This window comes from Parus major, chromosome Z (genome assembly GCF_001522545.3).
Source record: "Parus major isolate Abel chromosome Z, Parus_major1.1, whole genome shotgun sequence".
In the NCBI taxonomy this organism is placed as follows: domain Eukaryota; kingdom Metazoa; phylum Chordata; class Aves; order Passeriformes; family Paridae; genus Parus; species Parus major.
In genome coordinates, this window is record NC_031799.1 from 54,745,022 (window position 1) to 54,765,254 (window position 20,233).

The 20,233-nt window shown below is 37.3% G+C and overlaps 1 protein-coding gene across 1 annotated transcript in view; it reads left to right on the forward strand.

The window, feature by feature from the left end:
- Positions 1–345: 345 nt before the first annotated feature.
- Positions 346–20,233, forward strand: part of SRFBP1 (serum response factor binding protein 1) — a 66,843-nt gene continuing 46,955 nt past the window's right edge. Inside the window, exon 1 of the mRNA XM_015652838.3 lies at positions 346–473. Within this exon, the coding sequence (XP_015508324.1) occupies positions 444–473 (30 nt within the window). The 5' untranslated portion in view covers positions 346–443. The remainder of the gene's footprint in view (positions 474–20,233) is intronic.

The window sequence follows — 20,233 nt, forward strand, 5'->3', positions numbered from 1 at the left end:
TAACACTCAGCAGCAACAAGGGGAGAACATAAACCCAAAAAATTCCTAAGATTATAAACTAGTCGTGGGGTCAGAGGCCACTTCAGTTAAAGCATTTACAAGCGTACATCCCTGCGGCCTTGGATTCAGCCGAGCACGCCATCCGCACCTCAGAGCGAGCCACAACTCCCACCTTGTGCGAAGCCAGCTCTTTAAGAATGGCCCAGACGCCTCGGGGTAGGCCGGGTTCGGGATCCGCCCCCTGCCCACGCCGCTCATCACGGGCGAGCACCAGAAAAAAACACCCAATCAAAGCTTCTTAACCCCATTTTTTCAGGAGGGTTCCGGGGCGGGGCAGTAGCGGCCTTTCAGCGCTTGCGCGCGGTTTCGGTTCCTGCGGTGGCGTGGGGAGCGCTCCGAGTGGCCCGGGCACGGCGGGGCCTGCGGGGCTTTGCGGCGGCGCCATGGCTCCCGTGCTGAACCTCAACAACGAGGTGAGACACCCGCGGCCTCGGGGCGCCGGTGGAGCGGGCCGCGGGGGTTCGGGCCGGGAAAGGCCCGGCGGCTGCTGGGGGAAGGGCCGGGGCGGCGGTCAGCGGCGGCGGATCGCCCTGCGAGCGAGGCGGCTCGGGGCCGACCCTCCCCGCAGCCGGTGTGGCTGCCTGGAGCCGTAGGGAAGGCCCCAGGTAGGTGCCGTCGTCCCTCGGCGGTGAGGGAAAACATCGGCATCCCATCGTGCTGGAGCTCAGCTGTGATGAAAACAACGTGAAGTTAAGGGAGGTGACACTCGATTTCGACACGTGTGCCTCTGTGCGACGTCCTGTCCCTAAGTGTCGTTTCATCAGCCTATCTTGCTGTGTTTGTGTTCACACCGAAGTTTTGCAGGTGATCTGGCGGACCCACCAAAGCCGCAGCTGCCTGTCTCCTCGATGACAAAGATACTGCCTTATTTTCTTGGACGCTGAGGGACTGAAAATGAAAATTTAATGGGTTACAGCTAACTGTTTCCTGTTCTGTAAGAAATCTGGTGTTTCATATTTATTTCAGTATATCTTTTTTGTTCTTTATAGTGGGAATTCGGTTATGTGTGTTTAACTTGTGTTGGATTTTGGTTACACATTTGAAAGTAATTATGCAAAATAAGCCTGACAGCTAAAGTAGCCTCTTTTTAGGTGTTGCACCAACAGTTCAGAATAGCTGGCAGTTCTGCTCAGCATGTGTGGTGTGAGCATCTGCACTTGGCACTGCACACTTAGAGAATTCCTACATAATTAGCAGCTTTAATTGCAGTTATCAGCAGAACAAAAATTTCTGTGTTTTACGCATGTAGTAACTTGGAGAGGGGTTGATTTGCAGGTTGATTTCCTGGTCAAGAATTAAGTGAAGTGTAGCCTCTTCAACAGGAAAAATGTTTGATAGTACATAAAATCGAGATATTTACTCAGTGATTTTTGGTTCTTACTGTTAACAAGTGTAAGGTCAGAAATAATTGATTTGACATTGAAATATATCTGTAAATTACCAAGGAAAGGAGAGGGTATTTCATTCATTGTTGTAGTGTGGAGTTATGATTGATTCAAGTTCAGGTGATGTTTCATAGTCCTTCATCACAAAAATGCCAATATAACGAGGGATGAAAACATAAGCATTGACTGAGGAGTTCTTCAGAAAAAGAGTACACTAAGTTTCTGTACAGAAGATTGTAAGATTTCAGTAAGGACACTGGGAATGTCATTTCATCTTATAATACAAACATGACCTTCTCCTAAGAGGAAACTGGAAGTTCTGGAGGAGGTAGCTTTTACCAGTTTCTACAAAAAGTAGACACTCTGTAATAATATCTGAGATGTAATGTAGGACAGAGACTGAAATCCTAGATGCCATCTCTTCAACAGGGACAGAACGTCAGTCTGGCTTAGAGTAGGATGGAGACCTATATCAAGAATCGATTAAAAAGTGTTTTCCATTTCTATGCATACGTCCTTTTGTAAGTGTCAGAGCTATATTAATAATTATGGTGTTTAGTTATGAAATGTGAAATAAATTATTTACCAACACCTGGATATTTCATATCACTGTAACATATATCCTCCGTGTATTTGTTACAGAGATGCCCTTGTAAGAAAGCATTTTAAGAATAAAAATCATGTCTTCCTCTAATAAGCGATGAAGTGAAGGAATTTTATTAGGACCATGTTTAAAGAAATAATTTTTGAAAATGCAGTCTATTAAATAATATTTCTTGTGTATTCTTCCACTTTGCTAAGGGAAAGCAAATTACAGAGCAGCTCTATTTTGTTCACTAAAGCTTTTTGCAGTTAGGCAATACTAGAGATCATGTTGGTTTATCCCCATTAGGCCATATACAGTAGGCATGATGGTGTTTGTTGCAGAGACAACTTTGTGACCCTTATTTGTCTTTGCTGGATTTACAGGAGTCCAGTATCTGAAGGGAGTCTACAACAAGCCTGGAGGGAGACGTTTCTCAAAGGCATGTAGAGATAGTGCAAGAGGGAACAACTTCAAATTAAAAGAAAGTAGATTTAGATTAGATATTAGAACGAAATTCTCTGCTGTGAGGGTGGTGAGCCGTTAGTGTGTGTAGGCCTGTGAATATGTGGATGCACTGTCTCTGGAGGTGTTAAAGGCCAGGTTGGATGCGCTCTGACCAGTCTGGTGCAGTGGGAAGTGTCCTTGTCCATTACACCAAGGCTGGAACCAGGTGGTCTTTAAGGCCCCTTTCAACCCAAACCATTCTATGAAATTCTGTGGTATTATATTTACATACTTCAGGTTTTAATTCTAGTAAACAAAGAGTTCTGCTTTAATTAACATAAAATACCATGTGCTGCTAAATGGTGGAATCTTAAGGAATTCTTGAGTGATAGATTTCAAAATGTTTTTTTACCAATTTATGTTTTGTTTATAGAAAGAACCAATATTCTTAAGACCAGTGTTTCTCAGTGATATGAACTGGCACTTACCCTAATGTTAATTGACCTTTATTTAAATTACTTACCGGTTTATGCTTGATTTTAATAGCTAACAAATAGTTAGAGGTGTCAAAAAACGTAATTGTTCTGCAGTGTCTACTACTTGAGTTGTATATGTGCTTTGAAACAAGAGGACATTTAATTGTGTGATGATTGATAATGATTAAGAAAATCCTCCAGGGAAATGAGGCGAATAGTGGACTGTGATGCCTGTGTCCATTCTGATAGCTTTTGAACTCATTGGATAATTTCAGAGAAATTAGAAAGGAGTGGAGACCTCAACAGTTGTTGGGCTTTAGGGTTTTTTAAATTATGATTTGGTTAAAGAAAAGTACCTCCATGGATCAATATTGTCACAGCTGTTCTGATCTATAAGGAACAAAGAATGAAAATGTACTGTTTAGGTGACTATATGAATGAGAGATCTAAGGTAGCTGTACAATGTTAGGGACCCAGGGTGAAAAGAGGAAATTGCAGTTGGGATGAGGTGAAATAAGACAGAAAATAATAAGAAACCAATCATAATAAATTATTCACAAATAATTAGTTTAGAGATTTCATTAATCTTTCTTTTCATTAAAAGTTTCTACAGCAGTGTAAATGCTTCAAAATATCCCATTATTTCCACGTTAACAAGTAGGACCTGTGCCAAAACTGTATAAATGTTTGCTTTATTTTTCCTAATTGAATATATACCTAGATAATAAGAGAAAAAAAGCAAGGTCTTGGCAGAACCCACAGTGAGCAGGGTCCAGTAATTGTAGGAAGCCATATTGCTGCTGGTAAATAGCATGGAACAGTTTTAGTGTTGCTGCACTAAATTGAGGTTAAGAAGGATTAAGAAACACTTTGTTGTTTTTTTTCTTTTGTAATTTGGGCATTGTATTACTCTATAGGATTGCTGCCTTTTGATTCCTGCCCAAGAGGGAATTGGGCAGGAGAAGGAGAGAGGATGGGTGCAAAGGAAATAAAAAACATAGAAAAATAGAACAAAGTGAAATAGTGAGGACTAGAGATTTTGGGAAAGAAGAAAATGCAGAGTTTCTTACCATTTTCTACTCATTGAGTTCATTGAAACAAAGGAAAATGTAAGGCATAGAATGAAAATTTCAGTTTTGCAATTCTATATTCACTGCATATGGTCTTACTTTTGAATGGTTTGTATGTATTGAGCCTGGTTGTATTCTCCAGTTCTGCTTACTCTTACAAGCATGCAGGCTGAAGGAATATTTTTAAAAACCTGTTGCTGTCTTGAATATGTTTCCTTCTTTCAAAAAGCTTTCTAACACATTTCAGGTGTCTTGCCACAGAATAGCTTCCAAAGTTAAACTTTTCTGGAAACATTTGCTAGATGGCAGCACATAATCGTCAGCTACCATGGATATGGGCAAGTTTAAAGGGAGATATCTCATGTTTAATGTGAAAAATTATCCTTGTTAATCAGCAGTACACAGTAGTGTGAAACGGAGGCTGTTGAATGGGAGCTCTACAGATTTATAGGGGTTTTTTTTCAGAATCTATGCTTCTTAAACTATGCTTTTCTGTTTTCACTATCATAATCTGCTATCAATATTGTATTATTGCAACAAATACAGTTATATTCCTACCTTTTTATTTTGAGTAGTATTCTGTTTGCAGATGAATGCAAATAGATGCATTGAAGTATGTATAGTTTTTTTAAAAATAAGTGCTCTAATATGTACCTCCATGAGTGCTGTAATGACTGAAGGTGAATAATAGTAAGGCATCATAATGTATAAAGCAAATTCTTAAGAGTTGAGACTCATTTCTGTCTGTGGGACATGTGAATCAAATTTTCTAGGCTTGGTTGGATATTGAAACTTTGATATCAGGTGAATTTTTCTCTTAAATTTGGAATAATTAATCACATGCAGACAAAGTAATTTTTCTCTGCATTTATAATGCTACAGGTTTTAGATAATAAAAGCTGATGGCTGCATAATGCTTGTCATCCGTGATAGGATTGTTTGGGGTTTTTTCCTAAGAAGGTAGGACCAACATAAAACCATATATTTGAGAATGATTTGTGTGCACAGATGTTTTTCAGCCTGCTAAGCAAAGTCCAGAATTAAAAATGTTATGTTGGGAGCTTAGTAATGAAGCTCAAGGTGATAAATTCCATTCGTAATGTTTTGGGTCCCAGTACTCCGTGTTGTGATGCTCTACATGACAACACTCAGGTCTTCTACTCTTTAGATTTAGGGCTGACATTCTGACCTCAGGTTTAGCTGGGCAACAGTTTAGGTGATGGCATGTTTAGAAAGCAGTCTGGATATGCAAATTAAGAATTTAGTTCAGTGTATGGCAAAGTCAAGTATAAGTAGCATGGCTGATAATGAAAAAAGTCAGATAAAAAGCCATGGGGAATACTCTTAACTTAGGGAGAAAGACTGACATACACTCTCTGGAAGTCCAAAACTGCAGTCTTGAGTTCTAGCTGTAGTTCAGTAATTGTACTATATGATAGTATAGTACATATCTATACTATATTATGAACTATATCAGTAGTTACTTAATCTTTTTATCACAGCACAAACAGAAGTAAATGTATATATGGAGGTGCTTATATAAAGGCTGAGTTGTCTTGGTGTAGCATGGGTATGTGTTGTGTTTATCTTTAGGTGTTCAGACACAACTAAGATAAAAAAACAAAAAGGAGAGAGCTGTTGAAATTGCATTTATACATGTGTTCATTCACAAATTGAAGAAAGTTCAAGTGCATCTTTCATAAGTAAAAATTTTTGGGTACCAAAAATTTCTGTATAGCAGTAAAGAGAACATTGTCTGAACAGAAGATCAGGGAAGATTAGGGAGAGGGGAATTTGAGTGGGTTATTCATTCTTCCTGAAGCTGAATTGATTTCTATAACCAAGAGCTGCCTTGTAATTTTTATAGGGTGCACTAAATGTGAAAGATCTGAGTATTTACCCATTCTAGTTCTTAGTGTATTATTTACTTCTAGCTTTTATACATTACGTCCAGGACAGTTGTATAAATATTTTTGAACTGATACAAAATAAAATTTCCATGAAGTTTTTTAGTCTTTGAATGGTCACCATTTTTGCAAGAAGCATTCTATACAAAGTGAGTTTAAGACTTCACCATGTAAGATCATCCTTGTTTTCAGCTTTCTTCTACATTATGTATGACTAGCTTGTGACTCAGATGTGATATGCCTCTCTTTTTATTGACTTAGGCATATATAATAAATAGTAATTGATTTTTAAATTATATTATTACTATATTATTAATAATTATAATAGTGTAATATAAATTAGACATATAATTCAAAATCTTGTTTATTTGTGGTCTGTTTTTTTACACACATTTTATTCTATAAAAACCAAAAGAGTTTTTAACATTGAAGTGCCTTTCATATAAGGCTTTTTGTGGAGAATTGCTTTGCAGTTCAGACAGATGAGACGTGCCTTTGAAGGTGTGTGATTCTTCAACTGTGTTTTGACAAGCATCTGGACTTACTGCTTCTGAGTCTCGGGCTTCTCATTCACCCATTCCAGCCACATGGTCTTGCTTCACTCTTCTGTGATCATAAGAAACTACTAGAGTAGTTTACTACAGATTCATGATAGCAGGGTCTTAAAAGCAATGGAATTCAGCAGGAATGTGGGACCTGAGGTGAGTGGAATGGACACAGAGGTGGAAAGATGGACTATCCCACCACAGTGAGTGAGCTGTTTGAGCTGTACTGATTTTCATCTCACTTCTTACGTGTTTCTCTTTAAGCACTGTCTTCCTGTGAAATAAACATAAGCTTTAGGGAGGGTATTGAACCAGCAAAACCTAAAATAGGGTGATATATAATGTGCAGTTACATTGTCTGGCAGGTGTTTGTTACAGAAGTTAACTAGTGGTCAAAGCTGTAGAGGCAGAAGAATTAGAGAGTTCAAAGGGGAAGTCAAAGAAGCTCTTATATTTGTCTAATCTTGGTAGCTTTACATAGTTCATAGGAGACTAGTTAAAAATCAGCTTGAAAGAAGAATCTTAACATTTCAGTGTGTCTAAGGTATACGGGTGCCTAGGATGCTCTGTGGTCAGAATTGAAGCTGTGGCTGGATACTGTTGCTGCCAAGATCTATTTATCCCTGACAATTCATGATCTTAAATACTTCCTTGAACCTGGTCATACAGTCTCTTATTTGTCACTAGGTTTATATCCACTTTTTGGGAAATGTGACTAAAGGTGAAAAAAACGGTCTCTTACCTGTTGCAAAAGAGCAAGTTGCAGTCTGGTAATAAGTAGAAAAAAATTTATTGTTTGAGTTGTATTCCCAGAGATAATTTAGAAGTTACCACTTGGGCCTTCATGGGCTCTCATTCAAAATGCTTTTTTCTATCATGGGCAATTTGATGTGTGCATTCAGGTTTTTAGTATACTAGATCCAAAGATCCAAATGGCTTTTATTACTGAAGGTCAGTTATGATATTTTAAAGCATATTCTTAAGCCTTTCTTACAGTGATGAAAAAGAATCCTAGATAGGAACTTTCAAAACAATACTGACAGAGTGCTGTAGACGCTACTGTGTGTAAAGAGGTTCAAAATACTGGGCAGCCAGTCCAGTGCAGTGATCCAATGTCTCACTGAAATAAAGTACATAGCCCCAAAGATCTCTTTTTATGCTGTCTCCTGGCTATGTGGTGATCAAGGAATCCCTTAGGGCAATTCAGTATTTGTGTCTGCTCTCTTTATATAAAGAGGAAATGAGACTTGAGATGAGGCATCTGACCAGTTACCTGCTATTGGACTGAGCTGTGAGATGTCTTAATGCTCATAATTCAAAATATAGTCTTGTCCTTTAAGGCATAAAGCTGTCTGATAGAGGAAAATGTTTTGTTTGATGGCTTAGTTGTTATAAAGCTTCCCAGTAATTGAGAAAGCTGACGTATAGGTTCCCTCAGTCGGAGGTGAGTTGAATCCTGTGAATCTCAATGACCAGCAGAGTGCACTAATCACAAATATTAACAAATACTGTTGCTGGGCTACTGTCTGGCAAGGCAAGGTGATTTTATGGAATGAGGGGAGCCTGGTCATGTATTTCACCAGTGGGAGCATTTCCGTAGGAAAAGTCCTTGACCGTACTCCAAGGGCTGCTTATCCAACAATTAGCATAAAATACTTGAGCTCCCTGAAAGGAAAAACTGGAACTCAGAACTCCTGAGAAAATTCTTCTTGCTTGTCTATAGATAAGTTCTCTTTTGCTATTTTCTCTGTGGTTTATGAGCTGTATTTCATCCAGCACCTATTAAGTATGCTGGCCAAGCCATTTTCTTGAAGTAGAGTTATTTACCCTAGACTCTTATACTGGGTTTTTCAGTACTTTAAGTGCCCCAGCATCTAGACTCTTCCTCAGATGGTGGACACCAGTTCTTGTACACTTATGAGCTATCTGACAGTATGGTTTATATGTATCAGAGTCTCTGTCTCTTGGTCATCTTAAGCTGGCTTGAAGTTTATCTGTGACCACTTCAGAATTATTCTTAAGGTAGAGTGGCTAGCACTTGGATACTTTAGAAAAAAAAAGTATGGGTGTCTAGGATGCTTTGTGGTCAAGTTGGAGCTGTGGATGATTATTGGCACTGCCAAGATCTGTGTATCCCTGGCTCACATAGGTCTTAAAGGCTTCCGTGAAACTGGTTCTGCATTCTCTTAAATGTCACAAGTCAGTCTAAAGTCTTGGAAAGGCATATAAACAAGTTATGAGAACTGAGAAAAGATAAATTTCTGCACGATTCAAAACTAAATAGCTAATCTTTTCCATCAGTTCATTTCTTAGTATATTGGCAAATCACTGCTTTTTTCTGTATGTTACAAGTCTATGCAAAGTTGGAAAGCAAACACGGGTTTCTTTTTAAACTCTGGAATATTTGGCAGCAGTCATTTTAGCTCTGTGGAAATGCAAGTTAAAATTCTTGCATTAGTTGTGTTACTAATAAATAATTGTAGGCACAACAGTTTCTTGAAGAAGAAAGTTGGGCTACACAGGGCTTGATTTCTGCTTAAAACGGTTGAAGTGTTAAATTGCTGACATTCTTTTACAGACCATGTAAATGTCCTAAGGAAAAAGTCTTTTGAAAGCTATGAAATTTCCAAACTTATACTCTGTGAGATAAAATTCTGAGGAATTGTGGCTTTTTTTTTTCCCTAGGAACTCTTCCAGCAGCTGTTTCTAAAGCTTCTAGAGTTGCCACATCATCAGTTTTACTAATATTAGCAGCAAATTCTGATCTGCTTGCTCTTCACACAGTTTTTCAGCAGATTACTGAAGCAATTAACCAAGGCTAACAAGGCAGTTTACTTCTGACAGTATTGTATACAGCCATTGTTGGACTACTGTACTTCAGGACAGTAATGAAAACTTTTTCTTAGCTCAAATGGTTTATATAAAGTGTGTGTGGTAGGCCACGTAGGCTAGTAAGATGCTCTCATAAAACAAAAACATCTGTGGTTCCTTGGTGTGGTAGTGTACAATAATGAAAAAAACATGCAAACTGTCATGGGAAACTTAGTAACTTTTACTTTAAAGGAACTGTGAGGTACTTGGAGTACACAGTGTAGGTTTTTTTTATTAAATGTAATTTATGGCTATATATGCCTGAGTAAAACACAATTTAAAAATGGTTCTGTTACAGTAAATGTGCATGCATAATTGCTAACTGCTGTCCTTGCAGAGGTCTTTCAGCAGCCTTTACATTGCTGGGTCTGGAACTTGTTGCTAAATGAAGATGGGAGGAAGGCTGAAATGGGTGTAGAAGGGAAGGTGTGCTGTTAGGCTTTTTCATAATAGAATTTGGAGGCTTGGGGGAGGAGATGTTCCTAGAAGGAGAATTGTGAATTCGTTGCAAATTGCATATTGGTACACAATGATAAAATTCTCTGCAGTTTGTCTTGTGCTGCAGAGAGGTCAGTAGTAAACAGCAATTAACAGAGAAGTAAAGTGACCAAGTACTAAATTTAGTGAGTCTTTTAAATGTCATTCAAGTAATACAAAGGCATTTAAACTTCCTCTACTGATTTTATATTAAAAAAAATATTATTTCCTTTGCGAGGAAGGGTCAAAGTGATACCTGTTTATTCATATGGCATTTAATACCACATGAAACTGTGCATAGAAAAAGAAGCTGAGGCAGATTGCTCTCTACAGCTACCTGAAAGGAGGTTGTAGTGAGGTGGGGATTGGTCTCTTTTCCCAAGTAACAGGACAAAAGGAAATGATATCAAGTTGTGCCAGACTGTCTTTCAGGGACGATTTCTTCACCTAAAGCGTTGTCAAGTGCTGCAACAAGATGCTCAGGGTAGTGGCTTCATTCCTGGAAGTATTTAAAGATGTGTAGATGTGGCACTTAGGGACATGGTTCAGTAGTTGGCTTGGCAGTGTTTGGTTTATGGTTAGGCTTTGCCATCTTAAAGGTGTTTTTCAGTGTAAATGATTCTGTAGATCCTCTTTGCTGTTTTATGAAGACACATGTGAGAAAACATATGGTCATGTACAAGTATGTTAATATAGGAAGAGATGAACAGATAAAAGCTGTTTGCACAAGAGGCTGGTAAGAACTGTTTTGAATAGCAAATGGCTCAAAGGAATGAATGGTGGATTTCATCCAGAGGCAGGTGTCACTGAGGAAATGCTGCAGAGGTTGTGAATAGCACAGGGGAGCATACCTTACATGGATAAGGTAGAAGTTCCAAACAATAGAAAACAAAAGGACAGTTAAGCTTGCTCATGCAGGGAAGGGGAGGAGAAGGGAAAAAGGAAGGAAGGAGTTTGTAAGTATTTAAATATTAGAACAGACAAAAATGATGTGTGTGTGATGAGGTGTTGAACAAGATGAAATAGATTGAGGAATGAGGAGAGTTTATAAGGATGGGAAAGGGGAAATCAGTTTGATAAGAAAAACTAGAGACTGAAGAAGGAGGCACCAAGCTTAAGAAGAAGAAAACCTTCTAACAGAACCAGCACTTGGTGTGGAAGAGAAGTTGTCAATGGCTGGATAGTGAACATACCATTGGGGAGACAGGTGAGAGTACTTGTTCCGTCATTACATAGAAGATTCTTCAAGAACCTTTTATCATTGCTCCAAGTTGTTTGTAAGTAATACTGGGATAGTTGTGTACAAATCTCTTGTAGATTTGGCATCTTGGCAACTGATGTAGGACAACTTGTGGAAAGGTACTTAATGCATAGATATAATCTGGCAGGGATATTTTAAATGCTTTATTCCTTCTACTTTTCATACTTGTCCTTTTCCCCAGTTGGTACTGATGTCATGAAGAAACTTTGAGGAAGAATGCAGATTAAGATTTTTGGGGATTTTTTAAACACCGACTTTCCTGTGTGTTTGTGTTTATGAAAAATTCTCATCATTGATTTTATTTTTTTTTTGACTGATATGAGAGAATAAGGAACACCAACTGGTGTAGCAAGGTAATTCCCCATTCCCACTAGCAAGAATTCTTCTCATCCTTCTGAAAAGACTGAAGAGTACCTTATATGGTAGTACCACTTAATTTTTTTTTGCATTAATCTGTAATGAATGACTGAGAGAAAATTCCCACAAAAAATATAAGTTGTAGAGACGTAATAGCAGAAACCACCTTAAGAGTTCATCAGGCCAATAATACTGCAGCATGTTTGAAGTGAATGGAAGTTTACCTCACATTCTGGTGATGTTTGTACTCTTTGGCTGATCATTCATCCTGTTTGGAAGTGTAATTCAGAAAGATCTGTGATGCAAATTTTGATTTCCTTTATATGATGTTTTTATCAGAGTATGTTTCCGGAGACCATGGCTTTTGCTGGTCACTGGCATACCCTAGGTCTGAACAGGGGTTGTGCTTACATGTGCTCACCGGATGCATTTTGATACTTACTTTTTATATACATGTCAGATATCTGTGCTAGGGGCACCATAAGACAGATGAAAAGTTAGATCTGATAGTCTATTAGTAAAAGTTTCATGCTTCTTCAAAGAAATTTGGAATTGGTAGCATTTTTCTGAATAAGAAGACAGACCTTTGTTTAAATGAGAAAGGCAGAAGTACCAAATACTTTGAAATTCAGAAAGCACAAACACATCTTTTCTGTTCTTTCCCAATTTTCTTGTTCTCTTTTCTTTTTTAAACAAAGGATTTTTTCTTTTAAAAATGTGGATACTATATCTTTATTATTTGCTTCTCAATAGCTTTTTTCCCAGGCATAAGAAGAAAGTGATTATGGTTTTTTCAGGGGCCAGTTTTTTGGGGTTTCTCTTTGTATTTTTGTTTGTTTGTTTTGGTTGGGGTTTTTTGGGGGGTTGTTTTGTTGTTGTTTTGTTTTCTCCTCCTGGAACTCAGCTCAATAATTTTCATTTACTCAGTGTTTCGGACTTAACATCATTCCATGTTTTTCTTATTGTGCTGTGTAATTCCATGACATACTACTCTACTTCCTTCCTGTGTGAAGGTTTTTGTTACAGTTTTGTGATGCTATTTATATAGATGATTTCTTTCTAAATGTTATACATATCATATCAGAACATCAGACAAGAAAACACACTCTTGGAAGTTACAGATTAGAGACGAGAAACTTCTAGTGTTATTTTAAAATATACTTGCACAACTGAAATTTCTTAAGGTTGTGAGGAGAGTGTAATGGAGGAAGCTGTTTATCCCTTCAAAATGTACCAATACTGGTGATGTTTACTTTTGTCATGAAAATTAGCTGTAACAGTTGCAAGACCTAACTTGAGGCCTGGTTTCCTTCTATCTAGAACACTGACTTCTGCATGAGGAGCAGAAGTTGATAGCTGTTCTTTTTGTTGATAGTTGACCATTCCCCTTTTTAAATGGGAATTTTCACATATCTAAATAGCCTTCCACCCTTTTTCCAGTTCTTAGGCCTCTTCTTACTTGTGTTGACAAAGGACAACCTTTACAGAGGAGGAGTTTGAAGACAAATAGTTTAAAAGAAAAGTTATTTTTCTTACCGTAGGAAGATCAGTTACTTTCATAATGCAGCCTAAATATATATTTATGGTCAATCTAAAGATTGTTGTATTTAGCTAAAATTTTTATTTTTCAGATTTAGGGAAAAATGGAAAACGATTTAATAGCTGTTTCTTCAATTTCACCACTCCCCTCCTGATGCTGTTTTGCTTCATTTAATAAACTTGAAGAAATTTTTCATCAGTTATTCCTTTATGCATGCATAATAATAACAACTGTATAGTGATATTGAAATTCAGACTTTGAAATGGATGAGTCTTACTACAAAATGAGTGTTTGTGTTGAATGGCAGATAATAATGATGATGATGATGATGCATTTCCTGTTAATATTAAGATACAAATACTTGTCAAATATTGTGATGCTGTGACATTGCATAGGCTCCCATTTTTTTCCTGGCCTCTTGGTGTGTGAGACAAGTGCAAGCTGAGGGCAATTAAAGTAACTCTGAAAGTATCTTTTTCAATGAAGTGTCTTGCACAGAAGCAGCTCTCTTTCTTCTGTCCCCTTCAACAAGTTGTCAGTGTTCTAGTTTCCCTTGAAGTTTCAATCACCAGATTAAATCATCTGTACAATCAATGTGGTAAAAATAATAAAAATTATGTGTGTAAGTTGAGAACTGGTAATGCCTGGCATGTTACAGCTTTGAGTCCAGTATTCCATGAAATTTTATATAGATATCATCAGTTACTCTGCTGTTTTTAGTTTTCAGTGTGTTATTTTTGGGGTTCACCATTTGAAGAAGGGTAAAAGCCCTCAGCGCTCTTACTATTTTTTCATGTGTGTTCACCCTTGTAATTCTTAAGTCGCTACTAGAACTCCTGCTGTTACTGTCATTCTGTAAAGTCAAAACTTAAGGAGTCATGAAATTCACATGTGACTTCTATCTAGAGCTCTGGTCTAATTAAGAAGTCCTAGACAACAAAGTCAATTGATTTGAGCTTGTCTGTATTGGATGCCTTGATGATATCCTCCTTCAACATTCCATGGAAATATTTTTAGCAGAGTGATAGCTGGGGTTTTTCAGACTTGTATTCAGCTGATCAATTAAATACAGAGTTAAAAATTACCTTGAGGTAGTCCTCTGTTTTAGAAAACATGTTTAGTTTCTACTTCCACATGGTTATATATGCAGTGATATGTCTAATATAGCATCTTGAGGCTAGTTTATAGCAGTTATTTCTTATCTGGACATTTACAACTACTAATGTGTATTTAGGGTTTAGAAATGTGTCTAGCCATCTCATGATCTTGGTTTGGACTCAAATACCTTCTGAAGTACTGCACAGAGTCTGACTCCATCCAGTGAGACACTAACTTTGAAGCAGCAAATCCATTAAATTTTGGTCTTTGGCAATGATCAAGTAATTCTAGGCTAGCCTTACTCCCTCCCAACTACTTAGATACTTGGAATTGCTTTTCAAAACCTTTAGATGAAAATCATCTTTTCGACCATTTCCGAGTACTCACTGTGGTTTCCACTTGGAGAAATTACGCTAGAAACGACAACTGTTCTCCATGCAGGGGGAAATACAGTGCTATATTGAATAAAGAAACTCGTATTTCAGTGTTTCGGTGGAGAAAGTACAAAGAAAGCAGCATGGGCAGACTGTGGAGGAGGGGTTTGACAGTAACTCACAAGGGGTATGTGGATTATTTTTCCTGTGAGGAAGGTGGAAATTCACGCCAGTGTGCAGTGTGCTTTTTTTCATTCATCCTTAGCAAAGCCCTTAGGAAACCTGACATAATGAGTACTCAGAGGCCTGAGATGCTGCAGGTGTTTTGCTTTCTGGATGCTCCAGCTACCGATATTTCTGCCTGCTTTGGGTAGCAGGGTGCAATAGTTCAGTCCATAAGAATTTACCTCATGTTTCAAGAATTTTTGTATGTTTTGGTAATTGTATTGGGATAGAATTGAATCCACTTGATTCAAACCTGTTCTCATGTAGCTGCAGATGGCAAATGCAAGATTAACACGACGTTGGAATGGCACAGAGAGTAACTGAAGAACTGATTTCCTTACCACTTTCTATATTGGGATTTGATCTTTATATTAAATAAAGGGATAGCTCATTTATTGTAGTCTGCTTTGTTGTGGTCCATCTCTCTGTCTTCTGTATGTTCTTACTTTGCTCTTTTGTGCTGGAACTAGGTGACATTCATGTGACCATAAGGGAAACTTTCCAGTTCAGGAAACTGATCTGGCTGAAAATTCACCTTGTTTTGGTTTTTATATATATTCTTTTTTGCGGTATATATTTGTATAAAACTGTTCCAGAGCTGAACACTATATTCCACACAGGTGTGTTTATGTTGTTTCTTGCTGCTTTTGCCACCCTACTTAGATATGTTTTTATAATGCAGATGCATGAAGCTGTATTAAGTCTTTCTGCCTATTTCCACGTATTTTGATATGTATAAAATATATACTGTCATATAGGAATTCTTTTTGTTAAAAGAAAGCAAATTGCCAGGTTTCCTTTTTTCCTAACTTTTCCTAAAAATCTAAAGATCATTAGATCTTTGAAGCTGGCATTCCAGATAATGGAGAGAAATATTTGTAATGAAGTTCCAGAAACATTTTTTCACTTAGATTATTCACTCAAAAGATTATGTACTATTGTTAGTTCTGGCTAATATGTGATCCAGCTGCAGGTGTTTCAAATTTTAAAACTCTGTGTTGCCAAATAACACCAAAATTAACATTTAGAATACTGTGTTACCATGGTAATTTCTTGGTTAGAAGAATGCCAAGTAACTATAAAGTGAAACCAATGCTTTTGATGTGCCCTAAAACGAGGAAGGGAAAAGAGATCAGCAAGAACTGAAACATTACTGAGTCCATGATTTTTTTTTTTTGTAGGTATTAGAGAGACCTTGAATATTCAATGTAAACACATTTCGCTTTCTTTTTATTGTTTTGTTTGGGTTTTTTTAAGCTGGATTTCTTGCTTTGACACTTGTTAATGTGTAATTTAAGCACTTTGAAAAAAATTTGTAAAAATGGCCACTGTGCAAAGCACAAGTGATTTTGTTGTATTTTAGTGACTTCTTCCCTTTCTACTTTAGCAGCACTATTCAAACTTGACCGATGCAAAATTAAATCTCTTACTGCATTAAAATCTAAAATCTATTGTGTACCTGTGGGCATATATTAATAACTTTTTCCTTTTGCTTTGAGCCATTTTGATCCTGGTAGATCAGGTTCTCATTTCAACCTTCTAGGGTTCTCCTGGCATGAATGGAATGTATGAAGACTGAAGTATATCCTGTACCTGCAATTTCATATTTTTTGTCATTCACTCACTTGATCCTGGTGTATGGTAGTTTGTCATTAACAATATGGTAGGCTGTATTTAAAATAGACTCTTCCTGGGACAGAATTGACAGCCTTGGTTCTTGATGTTTTCTCTTTGTTATCCCACTCTAATGTGTGACCCTCATGTCAGATAAATCCTGTTAGCCTGGAGAGTACAGGAAGAAACTGAAATGGAAAAGTAAGCTCAGAACTATCCTCCTTTCTTCCAGGCATCAAGTGATAGAAAAGATATAAGAGATCTTTATTGCATGGTGAATTTGGATGTGTCTGCATAAAATTACAGAACACTGCTTTAGGAACATCATTTTCAGATTGTGAAAGAAATATTTTTGCAGTTGTGTCTGCAAAATTGTATTGTTGAAGGCAGTTTTTATATAGGAGAGACCTTAGCATGTTCAGGAAGAGGTTGGAGGCCTTGTTCAATGGGTGTGTATTTGTTCAACATTATGGATATTTGACAATGTTATAAACATTTAAGATTAAGTTCTCTTTTTTCACTAGATGAGGTTAGATGTAGTGTCCTTCCTTGTAGAGAACAGAATGCTTTGTCTTTTCTGGTTGCTTGTACCAGAACTAGGAGTAGACTGTGTGCTGGCATTAAGCAGAAGTGGATGAAGAAATTCTGTCTGTCTAGTGCGGGTTGTTTAAGGATTTAATAATTTAAGTGCATTATTGGGTCAAGACCAAAATATTCAGTACCTCATGGGCTGAAGCCCAAGAAGAGCAGTTGTATATGCTTCAGACTGCTCTGAAGAAAAGGACATGTCAATCAGTTTACTGGCTTTAATGCATTTTGGATAGCTGGGACTGACTCTGTAAGTTAACTTCTATTACCTTTAGTTAAGAAGAATTTAAGACATTCTAAGTCCTTCAGGTATTTTTTTATACAGTATTAGCTTTTGTATGTGGTAATGTAAAAAAACCCAACACTTTTTCTTCACAGTTGTCCTAGTATTTCAGTGTTTTTTTGAATAAAATGCATTCAAACAAGTCATAAGCAGAAACATATTAGTGCTTCTCTTAATCCATTGGATTTTTTTTTTTAATAATGGCTGGGGTTTGGGATATTTTTTTGTCAAGTGCAGTTGATACTATAGTTCACAGTAGACACGTACCTCTCTTGATACATCTACAAATCTTTAGTCACACTTTCCTTTATTTTTTTCTAATTGGCTGAACACTAGCTTAGTTTGGAGTCATGTTGCTTGTACAGACCTCAAAACAAGTTTCAGAAGTGGCCAAGTATAACATTTTATTCTAATGTAACGTTCGTTTAAGAACTTTGCTGCTGTTGTCTTTAAAGATGTGAAGGCAAGTATCTTTGACTAGTCATGTGAATTTGAATGTATAATTGTACCTACACTGTCACTTTATTCACATTCCTTGCTGTGTTTTTCTTGCCATCTCTAATATGAGGACTGTTTTGTAGTAATATAGACCTTCAGAACCTAAACTAGACTTCTTGATTTTGTTTTATCTAAAAATGCCTTAACGTTTCTCTTAAAGAAACTTGAAAATTTTCAAGCAAGTTTTTTTGGAACAGCCTAATTATGTGGGAGGCTCTTAAAATAACTTTTTATTCGATTGCACATGTGTTTTGTCTTGTGTTATGTACAATAACAATGTCCCATTAATTTGAAAAGGATAATGTCTGTGATCAGAAGCCGTTTCCAGACAGTCTAATACTGATTTAGGAACTGATTCAGCCCTTCCAAGACTTTTGTTAGTCTAAATTAATTTGTAACTATGAGTGAAATACCAGTGTCAGATCGGAACTATTTCATGAAAAAGACCTAGAGATCAAAGGCACAATTAAGTAATCCTGTGTCAGTTTCTTTCTGGGCACGAGAAAGGCTTGGACATGCTAAGGATTGGAAAGGTCTGATTGGACTACCACACAAAAAGACAAATCTCTGGGAATGGCTGTTAACCCTTTGGAGCCAGCTATAACCTGAGATAGAAAGGCAAAGTAGGTGAAGCTATTAGTTTCTCCCTTTCTTAGCTGTGAATTCTGGGTTAAATACAGTTCTTACGATGTCTTTAAACATACATCTGTTCTTTATTATTTGCTAGAAATCGCCCTCTTGGTTTGATACGTACCCTCTCTGGTGCCTTTGTACTGTGTCAATAGTACCCATCCATTAAAGTTGGGGTTTTTTTCATTGCCAGATGAGTACTGGGAGCATTGAGCCAAGTATCTATCACTTTAATGTAGGCTGTGCTGGAGATAGCAGTTCCTGTTACAATCTCCCTCAGTAATGTGCACTCCTTGGAAAAGGTGAATTTCTAGATCTTGTCTGGCTTGTTATTTGCTAATCCCGTGCTGTGCTCTTTGTTTGACCTTTCTGGAAGGGGAGCAGCAGCTGCCATCTGCCTGTGGCTTGAAATGGTTTATGTGCAGCTGGCTGGTACCTGCCATGGTTTGTGGCAGTGCTTGCTGCAGGTGGCAGGCTGTTGGGTTGATGGATGCCTCTCTGTGGAATCCCATCAGCTAGGGAATTTTTCAGGATTTCATCTTCGTTTAGCATCAGTAGTAATATAAATATAAATAATTATAAAAATTCTGTGAAAAGGCACAATGCCAAATGGATGATTTTTGTTCATAAGCATATCTTCTGAAATATGCTTATGTGCATTCACGCTAGTATATGTTACTACCTAGGCTTGATTTCAAAAGTGAGTTAATTTCTTTTATGGTTTCTTTTGTATTTAATAATTGATATGTAGTCTGTTCTTACTTTGATATTATCTATTATTAATAATTTGTGAACACAGACATTTGGTAGCATTAATGAGCAGGAATGGCTCCATTGTCTCATAAATAGTATTTCCCAAAAAAATAAAGAAGTGTTTTCAACAAAGGAAAGCATGTCTCGTTCTTTGTTCAAAGAAGTCCTTGAAGTGGTTATTTCCCCATAAAATTGCAGACTTCCTTAATTTCCAGGAATCCTAGATCCTATTGATAGAAGAAATTGTTTGGTTTGTGTTTTGCTTGTTTATAATTATTCTTTTGTGCTTACTGTGACTGCTGAGTAGATTAAAAATCCTTATTGCCTAGCAATAAGCAATTGTCCAGTCTTAAAGCATAGTCTGATCCTGTCTTACACTGCAGCTTTTTATGTTTCAGTGGAAAGACTTCTCCTTTTCTTGAACTATTTATGAAAAATACCTTATTATGAATACATATTTGGTTTTTTTTTTAAAATCATGACTATTCTTGGTGGGGTTTTTTTTTGTTTGGTTTGGTTTAGTTGATTTTTTTTTTCTAGTGATGGCAAAGTTGCGTCTCTCACTTCATAATACAAGAGACCAGGGCCTACCCTGGTGGTCTAAGCCCCATTGTTTAAGGCACACTGTAAATATGAAGCTAAACTTTTTTGATTTCTTTCCCGAAGAGCTGACTGTTTTCTTGAGAACATTATGAGTACTTCCAAGAACAGAGTTGATGCATACTGTCCCGTGTGAAAGAAGTGACTGGATTACATAAATTGATACTCCTAGTCTGCCAAAGAGCAAATACCTTCCCTCATTCCTTCTGTCATGTCTATACAGCCTTCATTGGCTGGCAGCAGAGGAGGCTGAAGTTTGGCTCTTGTAGGCCCTGGAAACATGCTGTGTGTGCATTAATATTTCTATTAAAAAGTACCTGACAAAATATTTTTGAGAGAAAGTTAAATATACTTAATGTTTGCATACACAGTAACTAATATGTAAAGTATGAGTTACTTAAGTTCCAGAATGTTTTTAGCTTGTGGATGTTTTAAGTAGTTATTAAAAAAAACCCAGAGTATAAAAAAACCCAAACTCAAAACAACCTCCCCTCCCCAGACATTCTAAGAAGGCATATCAGGTTTGCATCTGACATTCCAAACTCATTGAATGTACACAGTATCAAAGAGGAGTTCAGTCAGAAGCTGCAT